At 38.3% G+C, this 19,982-nt stretch overlaps 1 protein-coding gene across 1 annotated transcript in view; it reads left to right on the forward strand.

The window, feature by feature from the left end:
- The window catches only part of LOC135714794 (cytoplasmic phosphatidylinositol transfer protein 1-like), a 49,034-nt gene extending 34,316 nt beyond the window's left edge, over positions 1-14,718 (forward strand). The window contains 1 exon segment of the mRNA XM_065238162.1: positions 14,611-14,718. Coding sequence (XP_065094234.1) covers positions 14,611-14,718 — 108 coding nt within the window.
- Positions 14,719-19,982: the final 5,264 nt, after the last annotated feature.

Here is a 19,982-nt window from a genome sequence, read left to right on the forward strand (position 1 = left end):
CATCTTAACTCCATCATCGTGCATCTTCCATCATCATCAACATCATCACCGTGACTTGCTCTGTTGATGTAGCCGAAGCTTCTCGAACACGCTTACGTTGTGTTTGCATCTCTTCGCTTCCATTTGGTTTCATTAAAATTGATACGATCTGTTCCACAGATCTAGCTTCTTTTGTTAATGGTATTCCTTTTACTTAGCTTCAAAATGCTAACATTGCTTAGTTTTCTGATTTAAAATTTCGTTTTGATACCTTTTTAAAATGCATTATTCACACTATCTCTTTCTTTGCTTCCGAGATTAAGTTGATCTCCCCTATCAGAGTTGATAATTATTGAATCCATAATATTGTAGCTTATTCTTCAGAAACAGGATACGTGATAGTTTGTTGATGTCCTGAATCCGGAGATACGTTTATCTATCCGATCTGAACAGTACCGTAGTTGCCACTGTCAGAGTCCAAATACGCAAATGGTCTGCTTATCGTTGTCTTTGGTAGACCTTGTTTCGCCAACACTATCGTCTTCGATCGCTCCTCCGACTTGCCCTAAACATTTTTTTTTTTGTTTTTTTCTCAAAAAAAAAATATAATTCTTCATGCGTAGTCGCCTTCCATCTTAACTATCCATCTTCTTCTGTTATTTTAAATATTCAATCTAATTTTTTCCTAATTTTGTTTCACACATTAACTTTAATTAACATTAACACCCATTTCGTTTAATTTACATTGATTTTTTTTTGTTTCTTTGGTATTATCCAGCTTTTTTTTTCATCCAGCTTAGTTTCAGCATGTAATCTATTTACATTAATAGAAAATCATAGATTATTTTTCATGTTTCTGCCTGTTTGATTGTGTCAAAATGTACATGATGGTCTCTTTTTTTTTAATTATAAATATTTACCAACAAGGTAATTTAATCAGGCAAGTTTAAATGCTGTTTTTTTTTCGTTATTACAAATTTAGTTTTATTTTTTTTTTATTTGTTTTTGTTTGTTTTTTTTTGTTTGTTTTTTTTTGTTCATTTTTTTTTACTGATGATACAGCAAAGCAAGTTATTAATGTTAATCATTTCTTGCCTTCCTGTGCCATTATATGCATACATACCACACCTACCATTATTTATTTTGTACCCGGAGTCCTCATCATGGTTGGGAATTTTGCTGTTGTCATCCTACCCCTACTCGCTTTGATGGTTCTAGAAGAGAACTGTAAATATACTCAGATTTTTATATTATTAAATTGCAAATAATTTGTTATTATTGTTCCACAGTTTTTTAATGTTATTCGTTTGTTTTCCTTTTTTTTTATCTTCAATTGTGCTTCTTGCTCAAACACACTGTTCAATATCGGAGGGTTCGTTTTCCTCTCCATCTTTTTCTTTTACTTTTAACTGTGGACTATGGCCCTTACAGAAATAGTAAACTATTCTGGGATTTCCAGCTCTTCGGTACATTCAAAAGCTATAATAGCGATTGATGGACGCATTATTTGTTATAAAATAGCTGTAGGCTCATAAGTCCACAGCATATTAAAAACTCTTCATTTCAAGAAAATTATCCTAGAAAAAGAAAGTATACATTCAAATGCATAATCGATAAATTTCTTTAATCTATTGTTATGTATTTTCTCAAGCTTATTACCGTTTTTTACTATTGTAGTCTGCTCGCTTGGCAACTCTACGACTTCATAGGGTCCTCGCCAATAGCTTTGAAGTTTTTGACCTGTGCGCATAGGATTGGCTTGAACCAAGACTAAATCTCCCCACATGGGTTGCCATTCGTTTGCCTTTCGATCATATAATTCTTTCCGTTTCTCTTTTGACAATAATAAATTTTCTTTGGCTTTGGCTGTTACAAGCTCTAAAGGTGTTCCGAATTTGCAAATACAATTCTCCACAAATGTTCTCGCAACAGTTTCTGATTCTTGGTTGTCCATTGAAGCTACAATTAAGACCCTCGTTAAATCATCCTGCATTACGAGTCCATATTTATTGCCATAATCGGACTCTGGCAGTACCACTATATCCATATAAATCTTTTCGAAAGGTTCAGAAGAAGTGGTGGTAATTTTCATTGGAATTTTATTCGGACTGCATATCCTATTTTTCTGACATGAGTTACATTGTTTTACATAATTTTCTATGTCTCTTTTCATGTTTGTCCAAGCAAACAGTGTGCCTATTCTTTTTCGCATCCGTCTTGCTCCCACGTGTCCACCTAAGGGTGCATCATGGAATTCTTGTAATGGTTCCAATTTCTTCTCCATTTACTTGAATCCTATCGGCATCAGCATTATATAAAATTATGTCTTTATCAAGCTTATTCGCTATATATTTTATAATTTGCAATATTTCGTATTGCTTTATTTTTCGAAATGAAATCAAGTGTATGATTTTCGCATCCCTGATAAATGCAGGGCTTTCGTTAAAATATGTTGCCATTAGGTCAAAAAATCGACGGTTGTCAATTAAAGAGGTACTTTTTCCTTCTATTATGATACCAGCCAACCTTTTTGCTGGATGTGTTAACAGATTGTCAGTTATCCAATCCTTCAGACCATGATGACAGTCATAAAGCGACGATAGTTCGTTAAAAGCAAATTTACTATTTAGTATAACGAATCTTGCATCGCTCAATTTTTCTTCCTTAATGGTTTTTGAGATTGTAAGTCTTGTGTCGTCGATTTCCTCATTGTTTAAAACATTCTTGAAATCACCATATGAAATATCTACTGAAGCTGCAGATGTATCATTGTGAATACTTGTGTCAATATTCATTAACTCATTCATTTCGTCAATTTGCAATTCATCTGGATCATTATCTGATTCATTATCATTGCTAATTAATAAATCTTGTTGACGCTTTTGTTGCCGTGTTAATACTGCAATGCTTTTAATTTGCTTCCTGTTTTCGGTACTTTCTGGTCGAAGGCTAGATAAAAAATCGGCTACGACGTTCTCCCTCCCTTGTTTGTACCTAATATCACACTCCATACCTTGTAGCTTCAATCGTAGCCTTGTAAGTGTTGGAGATCTTTCCTTCAAATGCCAAAGCGAAACTAAAGGTCTATGATCTGTATATACAATGAATTTTTGATTGTATATATAGTGTCTGAAATAATTTACTGACCAAACGACAGCCAATAATTCCTTTTCTATTATAAAGTAATTTTTTTTCGGCTCCTACTAGACCTCTGCTAGCAAATGCTATGGGTCTATCCGTAGTTTTCGCGTTTGACAGCACTGCTCCTATTGCAAAGTCACTCGCATCGGTTGTTATTACAAAAGTATCATTATAATTTGGTCGTACCTATACAGTTTCTGAAGTCAAAAATTTTTTTAGCTCCAAGTACAAGGTGCGTGACGAATTTTTGCAGTAAATGACATATTTGAGAAAAAATACACTAGTTAGTTATTCTTGTAATGAATGTTATGTGATTTATTTTCTTTCGCAACATATGGAAGTTGTAACTAATTTTATTCAAAAAAATCACTTTCGCTTTCGACGACTGTAGTTAGACGCTTCCGGAAACTGCCACATGCACGTTTTACAATGTTTCGATCCATATATGCCATCGCTGCCTTGATTTTAGCTTTCAGCGACTTAAGTGTGGAGTGAGGGGTTCTATTAGTATCCCGTTCAACGAAGCCCAATACAAAATAATCCAACGGATTGATATCAGGATTGCTTGGGGGCCAAATTTCTTTCTCCCAAAATTCCGAAATATTTTCCGCAAGCCATTTATGTGTTTTATTAGCAGTATGAGCAGGAGCTCCGTCTTATCACTTTCCCAAGCCTTTTTTATATTATACACTGTTCTTTCAGACCATTTACCGACCGAATTATTTCTTTTAACGCTTACTCCGGCGCGCAACAAAGCGACAACGGCTGACCGATTGCTCTCTTGTTTCGACATCTTTGCGTTTACTCAACACTGTTTGTTTACATCTTATACCCAACAGTGTAGCCATAGTATCAGCTATCCAGTGCTGCCAAATATATCTAAATCATGATCCACAAGCAGAAGAAATTACTATTTGAAATTTACTGCAAAAATTCGTCACGCACCCTGTATGCCTTGTGACAGTCAGCGGTCCATCTGAATTTTACATTTTTCTTTAATAAATCATTCAATGGTTTGCGCGTTTCTGCAATCTTTGGGATAAATTTCCCATAAAAATTTACCGTTCCTAAAAATGATCTTACGTCTTTGACTGTTTTCGGCACTGCCATGTCCTTTATTGCTTTTCCATTGTCTTCCATTGGTCGAATTCCATTTTTATTAATCATATGTCCTAAATATTTAATTTCGGACCTTAAAATTTGACATTTTGATGGCTCAACTTTCAGATTATGCCTTCGCATTGCTTCTAAAATTTTGGTCAAATTTTCGTTATGTTCTTCAATTGTCCTACCAAAAATTATTATATCATCCAAATATACAATGGCTTGAACGTCTTCAATTTCGTATAGAACCGTATTCATTAACCTTTGAAATGTAGATGGACTATTTCTCAACCCCATAGGCATTCTCGTAAATTCGTAATGGCCTTTTGGTGTTGAAAATGCTGTCTTCGCTGCATCTTTTGGATTGATTGGGACCTGGTAAAATCCAGATTTCAAATCCAATGTAGAAAAATAAACACTATCTCCGAGATTATACAAGATTTCATTAATGAGTGGGATCGGGTAAACAAATGGTTTTGTTATAAGATTAAGTGCTCTAAAATCCACATCAATCCGATATTTCTTGTTTCCTTCTGCGTCTAGATCTTTTTTTTTTGGTATGCATAGAACTGGTGCATTCCATGGACTTTTACTAGATTTAATTATGCCTTGACGATACATTTCGTCAATTTCTTCATTTATTTGTTTCTTTGTGGATTCTGGAAACCTATATTGCCTTTTATTAATTGGCACATTTGTCATTGTTTCAATGTCATGTACCGCAGCGTCTGTGATTGATAATATATCTCCTTTTAAAAAGAAAACATCATTGTAATCGGCTATAAGCTTCTTCATTTCGTCTAATTTTTCACCATTTAAATGGTTTAGACTAACAGAATCAAATAATGTTTGGATTCGTTCATTTCCCATTATGTGTTTAAATTTTTTATATTCAAGTAACCCATAATCTTGGGTTTTATCTAGGTCCAGAAAACTGTCATCCTTACTAAATCAACTGAAAAAATGTTTCCCAAATAGCGGTTTGCTTCTGCCAATTGCTCATTAAGTACATCGCTTCTTGTTCCGTTAAATTCACTTGGAGTCAGCTCATCTTCTTCTTGTTCTTCCTCTTCTTCGGATTCTATTAGATCCGGTATATCCCCAAATCATTAAGTAATATCTTCACCATTGAAGTCCCTCATAAGATATTCCACAAACTCCAACTTCACTCTGCCTTCTTCTTTTAATGTGTCAAAGGCTTGTTTTTTCAAGATTGCATAACTTAGATTGTCCCCAATACAAGAGACGTATCTTTTAAAAAAATCTGCACCTATTATTGCTGGAACAGCTAAATTTTCGACAACCTCAAATTTAATAGGAAAGGCATGTCCGTCAATCATTAAGTGTAACCACGTACACCCTACCGAACTGATTCTATGGTTGCCGATTCCAAGGAAAGATATCGTGTGTAGTTTGTTAATATGTTTAGCTCCAATTTTTATAGCTGCATCTATTCTCAGCAAATTTGCTTGTGCCCCTGTGTCCAATAAGTATTTTATTGAATTTGTCGGATTTTCTCTAGTTGACAGCTTTGTATACAATCTACTTTTTTCGTAGATCAAAGGCATTTTGTAATCGTTTTCTTCAAATTGATGAATGTCGTTATTATCAAAAGTGGTTTGTGTACTTTGATCGATACAAATTTTTGTTGAAAAACAGTTTCGGGACTCCTCCGACAAGCGTTCTTTGGAATCCCTCGCATTTAGTTTTTTGACCTATCTTGTCGGTCATCTCTTGGATTACCAAAATTCCTTGAGTGACCTTCGTAAGGTTGTTATGAATACCTTAGTGAGCGCTCAACTTCCTAGCTGAACAGACGCGCTTTGTTAACGTTCTGTGGAAGTCGAACACAAGCTAGTTACCAGTGCCAACTGTGTTTTTTTTTCTTTTTCTCTCTCTGCTCATCGCTGAGCCGTTCCGTGTCGCTCCGCGTCCAAACGACTTCGCGATGGGCCGTCGAGAAAACACCTTTCGCATAGATTTTGCGAACGTGCCGAAGAAACCGGATAATGCCAAAGTGCACAAGTTCTGTGCGACCATATTAGGTCTGAAGCAAGGTGAAGTGCTACGAATCCAAAACAGTAGAACCCTCGGTGTTTCCTTCGTGAAAGTTGTCGACCTAGCATTGGCGCTACGAATTTGCGAGGAACGCGACAACAAGCACGAGATTACAGTCGACGGGAAAAAGTATCCGTTGAGAATCACACTGGAGGAGGGAGCAGTGGAGGTGAGGCTGTACGATTTGTCCGAGGACGTGTCGGACCTAAAAATCGCCGATTTCCTAGGAAGATACGGTGATGTCATCGCTGTACGAGAGCAGCGAAATGGAACCGAAGTCGATTTTCCTGGAATCTCAACCGGTGTTCGTATGGCGAAAATAATCGTTGAAAGGAATATTGAGTCGTGGGTCACGATGGACGGGGAGATGACACAAGTGTCGTATTTCGGGCAACGTCAAACTTGCCGACACTGCCGGGAATACATCCACGTAGGAGCTACCGATGCCGCAAAGCAGATGAGTCCATCACCTAAGACTTCACAAACAACGAAGCAAACCGCATCCACTGCGAACCCAACGAACACAATATTAAACTTCGTCACTCCTGGTGCCAACCAAACCAACACAAACTTGGCAAGTATGCAGCCGCCGAAACAAATTCCCCAACGAAAACAACAGAGGTTGTTACCACCACCGGTCGTCATTGATGAAAATTTTCCTACGTTAGCCTCTACCTCGGCTTCGCTTCACCCATCGGATAGCGGGCCGTTGATCCCCTCTACAGGTCAACAGCCCCCTGCTAGTGGCGGAGTGGATCGCAAAACTGCTAGTGGTAAGTCCGATGGAAACGAGACAGATTCATCTGTCGGCTCATCCAGCTCCAAAAGGCACTCCGCACTCGTCCACCAGGCAAGAAGCCTCGAGTGGAGAACGACGACGATACGCGAGATGGGAGTAACCGACCGTCCTAATGGCTGAGTTCTCCAGTTATAACCTCGCAACTATCAACATCAACAACATCACGAACGCAACGAAGATCGACGCACTTCGGTCTTTCGTACGAACGCTGCAACTGGACATCGTTTTCCTTCAGGAGGTGGAGAATGAGCAGCTCTCTCTCCCTGGTTTCAACGTCGTCTGTAATGTGGATCACGCGAGACGGGGAACGGCAATCGCGCTAAAAGACCACATACAATTCTCGCATGTCGAGAAAAGCCTGGATGGCCGCCTCATTGCTTTGAGGGTGCAAAATACGACTCTCTGCAACGTCTACGCACCATCGGGGACAGCTTTTCGTGCGGAAAGAGAGAGGTTTTTCAACGGCACGATCGCTTACTACCTTCGCTTCAACACGCAACACGTCATCCTTGCCGGTGATTTCAACTGCGTGCTACGTCCGATTGACTCTACGAGTGCCAACTCAAGTCCAGCTCTCCAGGCGACCGTACGGCAGCTGCAGTTACACGACATATGGTTTAAACTGTACCCCACATCCCCCGCACCCACGTACGTCACTCACAATGCGGCATCCAGGCTCGACCGCATGTATGTCAGCGCTGGGCTTTGCGAGCATCTGCGGAGTGCTGCCACGCACGTATGTTCATTTTCAGACCACAAGGCTCTTACAACACGAATTTGCCTTCCTGACCTCGGCCGCGAACAAGGAAGTGGTTTCTGGTCCCTCCACCCTCACCTTTTAACTGCCGCAAACATTGACGATTTTCAAGTCCGGTGGCAGTTTTGGACTCGCCAACGGAGGAATTTCCCCAGCTGGATGGCATGGTGGCTTTCATACGCGAAGCCAAAAATCAAGTCATTTTTTCGCTGGAAGTCGAGCGAAGCATTCAGCATCTATAACGCTGAACACCAACGTCTGTACACGCAGCTACGACTCGCATATGATGCGTATTATCAGAATCCCACCATGCTGGTGACTATAAACCGCGTCAAAGCGCAAATGCTGATGTTGCAGCGACGTTTTGCACAAAATTTTATCCGCGTCAACGAGACGTTCGTTGCGGGCGAGAGCTTATCCACCTTCCAGCAGGCGACAGACGAAGGAAAAAAAAACAACTATAACAGAACTGCAGAACGAGCGAGGAGAACAAATACAAGGCTCCCTGGAGATCGAACAACACATGTTCCGATACTTCAGGGACCTGTATGCGGCTGGAGAGGCGAGGCAGGTTGGGGAAGAAACGTTTATAAACGAGAGAGTCGTACCCGAGAACGACGAAACCAACGATGCTCTAATGGCAGAGATCACTATTGACGATTTGAAAAATGCCATCCGAACATCGCAGAAACGAAAATCGCCTGGTACCGATGGCCTGCCGGTAGAGTTCTACCTACGAACATTCGACGTCATCTATCGGGAGCTGTACTTCGTAATAAATGAGGCTATGACGAATGAGCTCCCCTCGGAATTCACCGCTGGCACAATCGTGCTGGTCAAAAAGAGAGGTGGCGATGGGACAGCGAGAGCATACCGTCCGATTAGCCTGCTCAACGTCGATTATAAAATTCTTAGCCGTGTGATGAAGGCCCGTTTGGAACGCGTGCTGCTGATACATCGAGTTCTGAGTGACGCTCAAAAATGCGCCAACACCGACGGCTCTATTTTTCAAGCTACACTCTCGCTCAAGGATCGTGTGGCCCAGCTTATCGCAAGAAAACAGAAAGGGAAGCTGATCTCGTTCGACCTAGATCACGCGTTTGATCGGGTCTCTCATGAGTTTCTTCATCGAACCCTTCTCTCTCTGGGAATCAATCATGATTTCGTCGGTTGGCTCTCTCGAGTGGCGGATACCTCTTCATCACGACTGTTAGTGAATGGGCACCTTTCACAGTCGTTCCGCATAGAACGATCCGTACGTCAGGGAGATCCGATGTCGATGCTGATCTTTGTGCTCTACCTCCATCCCCTCCTCACACGGGTGGAGCGTGTGTGTGGCGGTGATCTTTGCGTTGCGTACGCTGACGATATCACGGTGATAGCAACATCAACGCAAACAATTGAACGGATCTTTCAGCTGTTCGACTGCTTTGAAGTCGTTGCCGGGGCAAAACTAAATCGCCATAAAACAGTGGCAATCGATGTTGGATTCATCAATGGGGATCCACTGTTGATACCAGGACTACAGAATACAGAGAAGGTGAAGGTTCTGGGTGTTATTTTTGCAAACTCAGTGCGGCTGATGGTGAAGCTAAACTGGGATACGCTAATCAACAAAATTCGGCAGCTTATATGGATGCATAACATGCGCTCCCTTACCCTGCAGCAAAAGGTAATATTACTTAACACCTTCATCACAGCGAAGGTGTGGTACCTCTCTTCCATATTACCACCGCAATGTATCCACACGGCAAAGCTGACAGCGACAATGGGGACTTTCCTGTTTCGAGGATTGGCAGCACGTGTCCCAATGCAGCAGCTGGCGCGCAGTAAAAAGCATGGAGGACTAAAACTGCAATTGCCAGCGATCAAGTGCAAAGCGCTTCTCGTCAATCGCCATCTTCAAGAGATCGATTCCCTTCCCCACTATCAGTCCCTTCTCGCCCAAAATATTCCTTTCCCTGCCGATCTTCCCTGCCTAAAACTCCTCTCTCAGCAATATTCCTTGTATCCCCACCACATCCAACAAAACCCCACCAGTGATCAAATTCACCGCTTCTATCTGGAGCAAACCGAGATACCAAAAGTGGAACGGAACCAGCCAATCCTGAACTGGAAGAAGATATGGGCAAACATTTCAGCAAGAAGACTGTCATCGAGCCAGCGCAGCGATCTCTACTTGTTAGTGAACGAAAAAACGGAGCACCGCAGACTGATGAACATCATCGGCCGTGCAAACGACCCACATTGTCAGCACTGCATGGTGGTCACCGAATCTTTGCAACACAAGTTCAGTGAGTGCCGCGGCATGGGCGTACGTGCAAGGAAGGATGACGGTGACTCTCGGTGGGTGGCAAAGGCCTACGTTCGAAGACCTTCTACGCCCGATCCTGGGTACAATTGCAACAGAGACAAGAATCAATTTACTTAAAATTTTCATAAAATACATCAACTTTATTAATGCCAATATTAATAGTAGAATCGATGTAGGTGAGCTAGAGTTTGTTCTAAATCTAGAAGAATAATTAAATTTTGTATCTGTTTGAATGTGTTATTTATTATTGAAAACTAAATAAACAATATTTTTACAAAAAAAAAAAAATACCTTTGGTTACCAAATCTCCCATGATCATTTTCTTCTTGATTATTGTTGTAACGTCCCCGGTTATTGTTGCTACTGGTGTTTCCCCTGAAATTACCATCGTTGTTACCGAAGTTACTATAGTTATTACCCCGATAATTATTTGTATTGGAATTATTGTATCTATTTCCCCGATTATTATCGTGACTGTTGTTCCAGTTGTTGAAACTGTTTCCTCGATAATTATTGTTGTTGTTGTTGCCGTTCGAATTATTATCGTTATTCCGTTGATAATTTCGACCATTTTCATAATTATTACTACTAACTGTATGATTGTTCCTATTGTTAACGCTTCCATTTGGTCGCGTATTATTTGTTGTACTTCTAGCCCACGTGGGGTGAAGTCTTTTGTGTATGTCCCTTAATTCTTCTTCTTCTTCATATTCACGTTGAAGCCAATCCAACAATTCTGGAAATGACTTGTCCCTTTGCGATTTTCCCGCTAGGGATAATGCTCGACTCCTGAGACCTCCTAGAAAATGTCTCCATGTTCTGGTAGAGCGCTGACATAGCGGTAAATTTTCCTCGCTCGGTTCTTGTATTCTTCGAACGATTCACGTTCCCCTTGATCCAGGGTTTCAATCTCCTTGATGATTGATCCTATATTTTTTTCTATTTGTTAAGCCTTTTCCAATTTCTCTTTTACTTTCTCCCACTTGGTGTCCTGTATGTCCTGGAGTCGCATAAGGGCTTCTCCGCTCAATTTTGTATACACCACATTCAACAAAGGCTCTTGGTTCCCGTTTTCTGGGATTCCTTTTGCGAAGTAATCTATTTGAATTAGGAAGGGCCGAAGCTCTTCCGGTTTCCTATGGAATTCCGGAATACATTGTATAGCGGTTACCATTGGGAATTCATAATTGACTACTTCTGGCATTGTTAAATTTTCTGCTGAATAACTTTTTTTTCGAAATTAAATGTTGGTACGTTGAGAGTATTATCACAGACAAACAGACATAACACATTGCATATTTCTCACTATAAACCATCGTCGCTAAAACATTACCGCCATCTGTTGAGTAAACTGTGGTGGGCACTACACTGAACAGATGGCGGTAGTGTGTAAACGTCAAACGCAAGAGAATTGACTATGCGCGCCACAGGTGCTGGTACTACCAACTACGATACTTTTAAGTTGTCCGTTAAATGCTTGTTCGATGAACAACTTGCTAGAGTTATGTCTGTTTGTCTGTGGTATTATCACTCTCTAACGCCCTTCTCGTGTTTCTTAGAGAACCAAGTGGTTTTGGGTTCTTTTTCCCTTTACTATTTTCTTGGATGATAGCGCGGTTTCATTCAACATTTTAACGCACTCTTCAATTTGAAATTGAACTGCAATTAGATTATCTGCAAGTTCATTCCAATCGTCAGTATTGCCCCTGTGTTGTAACTTTTGCACATTAGCCTCAAATTTTATACCGGATTCCTTTAATTTGTGAGTTTTTTCGAGAATGCCTCTCAAAGATCTAGGCCTTCCTTTACTTTTTTGTAGGTTTATAAATTTTCTATTCACCTCCTTCCTAATGATCTCACATTCGTCCCATAAATTCGTCATTTATGGTCGAATGAGTTTCATAAAATCTACAAGTGGATACTGCCATTTCATCACTATAGTAATATTTGATAACTCAAAGAAAATATTCGTGTATAATTGCTTTACAGCAAGTAGAAAATGCTTTTACCTCACTTACCCTTCAAATGACGGTTTCATTCCGGTTGATGGTTGGATATTCAGGAAAACTCCAATGTTCAGTTACACCTTGTGTGCTTGTTGATGGTGTCGTACGTTGCAAGAAAAGATTCACTTTGCACCCACTTTTTTTTCTGATTCTTCTTTTTTTTTCAATTTTCGGCCTGTTCCCAGTTTCGAACAATCACTTTGCACACACTTTTTTTTTCTGTTTTCTTATTTTTTTCACTTTTCGGCCTGTTTCGACCAATTGGTACAAATATTTTCTATCAAAACCTGTACCTTTTTGTACCTCACTTGTGAAAAAAAAAACCTTTCCACTTTCCACTGGCGGTTCTTCAACACCACTATCGTTTGCTCGGGATCTTGCCCTAAAATTTTTCACTTTTCACTTTTCACACTTTTCGCGGGGAAATGCACCAGTCAGAAATGGCTCCCTTTTCGCGGGGTGTCGAGTACCGCTGTCACCAGATGCGTGGCCGGCGGTCATCAAAAAAACTACCCGACACTGGTTTAGATACAACAAGACAACCCAGCTTTATTCACTCATTTTACTTATATAGACCCTAGCATGCTTCTCTTGTACTAAAAAGAAGTTCATTCTACACGCTATTCTCTCAGAGCCACATGCTGGTGAGAGAAATAACAAAACAACCTGCTATGGCGCGCGTTGCGCTGTTGTGTGAACTTGAAAAAACTGCTATCCTTGGCAGAAGCCCGCGCTCGGGGTACCATTGGTATGCCCTAGCTTCTTTCTTAATTGTATAACTCTAGGTCACTGTCTGTGACATAATGTGACGGCCCATGATAAAATGCAAAACATGGAACGGGGGCCGTCTCACCCTATCTACCCTGAAAATATGTAAAACCCGGAACCAAACACCCTGTATATATATATATATGAGCTGCGAGTGCTATGAAATAAAAGAGACATTATTTGCTTATTACCACTACCTACTTCTCTCCCTTCCGCTCACAGAATTCGCCGATTCGGTGTCTCTCGTTGTGTTTTCTGCTGTGACTGAGCAATATACGATACCGCAAAACATCTCCGCAGTTATGTTTTCTTTCGGTGCAGGAGATGTGCGGTAATTGAAAGTTAAGAATGTAGCTCAACATTTACAATAACATTCTATCAAATTTTCATGTGCGTAGTCCACTGCAACAGCCGAACGAAGGAACGAATAGGGTGACCATAGCACATTTAAAGAAAAAGTCACAAATGGCTGTTTTAAATCAATAATTACGAAGAAACCATAAAGCCTACAAGGTTACTACCAAAGGCACAAATCTAGGGAGAATGTTTTATAGAACAACTAAATTAACAGTAATGAAAATTTTCAACTTAATAAAAACACTAAAATGCATGAAATTTCACCAGTTTTTTTGGTACTTTCAACATACTTTTCAATTTTAATGTATGATAATTAATTTTAATCGAGTTCTTTACTAAAGAGCATTGATAGTTAAGACTTTAATCTTTCATTTGGTATGTTTGAATCAGAAAACCACATTAAGATTAAAAAAATATAGCTAACCAAAGTTGGCAACAAAAAAATAGAATGTTGAAACTCACTTAGCAGTCATTTCTGACCCTATGTTTCATGGGGTTTTTTCATAACTTTAGGAGCCCTATCTACCCTGAAAATATGTAAAACCCGGAACCAAATTTATATATATATATATATATATATATATATATATATATATATAAATATATATATTTGGTTCCGGGTTTTACATATTTTCAGGGTAGATAGGTTTTTCCGTTCTGGCGGGCCAACCACAGTTACAATAGGATTTATACCTGAATCATAACGATTAATAATAGCATTGCCGAGAACCAGCCATATCAACATGCATCGATAAGCTGTTTGCAGCGTTGGGGTTTTGTCAGTTAACAATGCGCACCAAAACAATAGTTGAACAAATGTCGATAGCACGATCGAAGCCGAGAGATACAACTGCTGCTGAGTCAACAACTGAAAGCGAACTGAGTGTAATATTACGTTGTACGATGTGTCAACAAATTTATATCTATTGGAGGCGAACCAGCTTCAGGCTGAAAGCCTCCTAAATAAAGATAAATCAATCAATCAATTTATATCTACCTATGTAATTTTGGGTCACTTTTTGGAAATAAATTGATACATCATCTTGAATTGCGTCTGAGAGGCGATCCATTTTCCACGCTAAATTGAGGAAAAACTAATACCCTCCCCCCTTTCGTGACGTTTTTCCTATACTTAATGCATTGCTTGTCACAAAATCATAAACCCCCCTCCCCCTTAGAGCGTAACATAATATGTGCATGACCCCTGATCAGTTTATATTTGTTGTGCTGTGTAGAATGTTATCGTTTCGCGGGTTTAGTGCTGGCGCTTCTATAATATAATTGCTGCTTGAAATATTTAACCATAATAATTAATTTTTATTTGTAGCCGTCTTCCTTACTGGATGCAATCGTTTTGTCCTAAGGTTTTCTATATTGTGGAGAAAGGATGGAACTACTATCCATTCACAATGACTGGTACGTAAGCCATATGTAAGACATTTGTTTGGAGTAATATATTTTTTTTCTCTCTATTATTGCACGCTGATTGATCAGAATACACAGTGAGTATATCAAGTCAATGTATTAGTTTATTCTATTTGTACAATATAAATAAACATACGAGATGCCATCAACGCACAGTGAAGAAATTAAAATGAACTGAACCTGAACAGAAGTCCAAAAATACATATTCATTTTATTTTGTTGTACTCAGTTTATTTTAGAGTTATTTTATACGCACCATCATCGTTTGACAGCCCATTCAAAAGTTTCATGTACTCTAATGTAAGAAGAGTGACGACATGTCAACATTGGAGCAAGCAATGATTTGTAAACTGCTTGGAAAACGTCATTCCCATCGAGCAGAAGACTTGTCAAATGGATGAGATGCCGTCACTCTAAATGCATGCACACTATTTTACTCTTATTACAAGAGGTTAGAATCAATTGTATTTGAGCATCCTTTTTTATTGTTGTAATGCCGCGAATACACTTGTATGAAAAAACTATGAGCATGAGCATTATTTGTATAGTAAAATTCAAGCTCATCCCTGTTTTTGCAGCAATTGGTTAGTTTTTGTATAGTGCTCATAGTTTATTACACAAATAATGCTCATGCTCATAGTTTGTCATACAAGTGTATCCATGCCATAACGCTTACATATCGTAATTTAACGTTAATTGTTCACGGTGTTGTCGCGTGATTTTAAATCAAAACCGATATGGAGATTATTGAAGAAAGTTAGATGATTCCATCTGTATATTTGGAATGCAAATAATTGGATTTGATATACACTCAAAAAATAAATCACATTTCCGATGGAAAATATCCATTAGAATTGCACATAACTTTCATTTGATCTCATGATTGGAATCGCACCACGAAATCACATAAACCTTATGTGTCCAATGAAGTTTATGTGATTTATCACATAGAATCCATGTGATCATATGAATGTTATGTGAATTTCCGGTAAAAATAATTAATTTTGTTATTGGAAAAATATCATGTGCGAAACTATATGAAAACTTTTTTCAGTGTATGTTTTTCCTTGATTTGTTTTCCGTCGATCTTGTTTTCCGTGCTGAGCACCAATGCTACCGACGAGGCAGCTCCCACACCTGGACCCTACCCATCAACTCATGAACCGGGGACCAACGGCTTTATTTCCATTCCGAAGGAAGGCGTGATCAGAGATGTTATGCCTCAGAACATCCCGGTGGCACCGACTTGGATTGAACTCAAGCCTGCTGTGGTGAGAGGTAATCACCCTTACCACTACACCACCGACGCCGCTGTATTATCCAAGTTGAAATTATGAGTTAAATTCATGAATTTAACTTTTAGCTTTTAAACCAAAACATGTAAAAAAATAAATAAAATAAAGTACTAGATCAGCCTGGATTCGAACCAAGAACCTTGCGATCATTAAACCCATGCATCAGCACTTGTATAACATGGAAGGCAAAAGGCGTATAAGAGATACCTATGTAGTGCTTTTTATGAACACGGTTTGCCAGGTACGTGTAACGCTTGTAGCGGTCATGATTCCACTACATTATGAAGTCATGAACTTACATCACAAAATCATGATTAATTGCTATTTTATTAGATGGCAAGTTTTTTCATTGTTTAACGTTTCATGAAAATAGAATCGGATTTGTTCCCGTGTAGGTACTACTGACTACATACATAACAAACATCCCTAACAACAAACATCCCTAACAACAAACACCATACCTGATAACGCAACACACATATATACACACAGATAAAGGGTGTCCACGATGAAATTGCCACACACAAAATTGATTCGCAAAATTCGAGTTTTCATCCGATTGCCATCAAATTTTCAGGGATTGAGAAATAACTATTAAACTTCATTTTACCATTTTACTCGTATTTTATTTACAGTCCATACGCAAATGCCCGCACCTTGGCCTTAACCCCGGCCATAAGATTCTGCACAACCTGTGAATCAACCGTTTTTTGCATGTAAACCCATACTTTCTTCAGTTCCTCGACTGTCTTCACTACCTTAGATCGTTTAAGGCCATCGTTCGGACATTTTGAGCCGTTTGTCTGTGATTTGGGTGGTTTTCCAGGAAACGTCCCGAAAATCCTGTGAAGGAAAGCGAATATCGGGAAACAAATTCCGTCCGATTGTAGCCAAGGATTTTGTTTTCCTAGTGGGGTAAAATTTGGGTGGAAAAGTGCATTCAACTTCAAGTGGTGTGCTTTTTCCAGGAAAGTGGCATTTCCACCCAAAGAGAATATGCACGTGAGTGTATATGTGCGCGCAAGGAAATGCAATCTTACGCCTATGTTTTCCCGGGAATTTCCCAAAAAAGTATACCATATTTTTATACCAGGACATTCTGCAGACTATGCACAACATGATGGTATACATAAACATATGATTTTCGAAAATTTGTAGCATGGTTTTTCAATTTCCAAACCATGCGCCAAACATTCTCGCTGTAAATTCGTCACGAACATAGTAAAGAAGCAATCAGCAATTACGCATTTGTTTTACCACGTTGCCACATTTTCTTGTTCGTAGGTCCACGAGTCCTTTTTCGCTAGTTCGCTCATCATATCAAATTGATCAGGAATTCTTCCGAATGTTAAAAATTATATCGAAGACGTACGACGGATCCGAAATTGAAATTGAGATCTCCATATATTCTTTCATCATATCAAACTGAACAGGAGTTCTTCAAAATCTTATCTTATCTATCGAAGACCGACGACTTATCGGGAATTGAAATCGAATCCTGCATATTCCCTCATCACATCAAATTGATCATTAATTCTTCCGAATAATCAGAAATTATATATAAAACGTATGACTAATCGGAAATTGAAAATTAGTTCTCCATATATTCCACCAACACATCAAATTGATCATAAATCCTTCTGTAGACATTCGGGCAGTTAGAATATTTTTCAAAATACAAGGATGGTCAAAAATTCTTCCAAACTATCAGAAGTTATATGGAAACCCTTCGATTGATTGCAAATTGAAATCAAATTCTCCATTAATTCCTTGATCATATCATATTGGAATTATCAGGAATTATTCCGAATAATAAGAAATTATATCGGAAAATGAAATCGAGTTCTCCATATGTTCCCTCATCACATCAAATTGATCAGGATTTCTTCCAAATTATCAGAATTAATATCGAACACGTATGACTAATTGGAAATTGAAATTGAGTTCTCCATATATTCCATCAACATAACAAATTAATCAGAAATCCTTCTGAAGAACTTCGGGCAGTTCGAATGTATTTCAAAATACAAGGATGATCAGGAATTATTTCGAAATTTCACCGAATTATCAGAAGTTATATGGAAACCCTATGACTGATTGGAAATTGAAATCGATTTCACCATAATGTGTACCCTATGTACCATATCAAAGTGTTCAGAAATTCTTCCGGATTATCAGAAATTATATTGAAGGTCTTCGACTAATAGAACAATTGCAACCAAGTTTCCATATATATCTCAATCAAATCAGGTTGATCAGGAATTCTTTCAAATTATCAGAAATTATAAAAAAAAACTTCCTGATCAGAAATTAAAATCGAGTTGTCATTATGCCCTTACCATATCAAATTGATCAGGAATTCTTTCGTGTGACCAAAAATTGTATCGAATACCTACGAATGGTGGGAAATTGAAATCGAGTTTTATCAGGACATCTTCCGAATTATCAGAAATTATATCGAAGACCTACGACTGATCGGAAATTGAAATCGAATGATCCATATACACCCTAGCAAAGTGATAATGAATTCTTCCGAATTATCAGAAATCATATTCTGGGCCTTCGACTTATAGAAGAATTGTCATCGATTTTTCCATATAGGTATATCTTTATCATATCAGGTTGATCGGCTATACTTCCGAATTATCAGAAATTATATCGAACACATACGGCTAATTGGAAATTAAAATTGAGTTCCCCAAATATTCCATCATCATATCAGATTTATAAGGAATTCTTCCGAATCAGCAGAAATTATAAAAAAGACCAATTACTGATCGGAAATTGAATTCGAGGTCTTTGAATATTTCCTCATCATATCAAAGTGATCAGGAATTCTTCCGGATTATCAGAAATTATATTGAAGGTCTTCGACTAATAGAACAATTGCAACCAAGTTTCCATATATATCTCAATCAAATCAGGTTGATCAGGAATTCTTTCGAATTATCAGAAATAATTTAAAAAAAAAACTATTTCTGACCAGATATTGAAATCGAGTTCTCCTTATTCCATGACCATATCAAATTGACAAGGAATTCTTCCGAATTATCATACATTATATCGAAGGCTTACGACTGATCGGAAATCCAAATCGAGTTTTCCATATATTCCTTCATCATATCAAAGTGATCAGGAATTCTTCCGAATTATCATATATTATACCGAAGCCTTCGATTAAAAAAAGAATTGAAGTCGAGCTCTCCATATATATCCTTTTTCCATCAAATTGAATAGAAATTGTCAGTTGGTCAGTAAGAATGTATTTACAAAATGTAATAATGATCAGGAATCATATAGAAGACTTTCAAATAATCAAAAATTTGTTTTAAACCCGTTGAATACTGTCCAACAATGTCAGTTTGATAAATAATTCATTCGAATTATCATAAATGATACGAAGACCTACGATCGGAGCCATGTAGACGATCTTCAAATAATCTTGAAATAAAACCATTTGAATATTCTTACATCATATGAGATTGGTTAGGAATTCTTCCGAATTATAAGAAATTATTTCGAGGACTTCCAACTTATAGAAAAATTTATATTGTGTTCTCCATATATTCGCTTCTCATATCAAGTCATCTTCCGAAGATCTTCGGTCAGTTAGAATGTATTTTCAAAATATAAAAATGGTTAGTCGAAGTCTTTCAAATGATCTTAAATTGAAATTCAATCTTTTGAATATTATCGTCCCATATGAGGTTGATCAGTAATTCCTCCAATTTATCAGAATTTATATCGAAGACTTACGACTTACAGGAAATTGAAATCGCATCTCCATATATTCGCTCATCATATCAAAGTGATCAGTAATTACTATGATGATCGTCGGTCAGATAGAATGTAGCAAAACTTCGAATATTCAAAGGATTTTATTTCAATTTCTGACCGTTTACAGATCTTCGACATGATTCCTGTTCAACGGTATGTTATGAAAATACGTTCTTATTGACTGAAGATCTTCAGAAGAATT

The sequence above is a fragment of the Ochlerotatus camptorhynchus genome, unplaced genomic scaffold (assembly GCF_037179485.1).
Source record: "Ochlerotatus camptorhynchus isolate MF236.1 unplaced genomic scaffold, CSIRO-AGI_Acam_v1.1 ptg000726l, whole genome shotgun sequence".
NCBI classification, from domain to species: Eukaryota; Metazoa; Arthropoda; class Insecta; order Diptera; family Culicidae; genus Ochlerotatus; species Ochlerotatus camptorhynchus.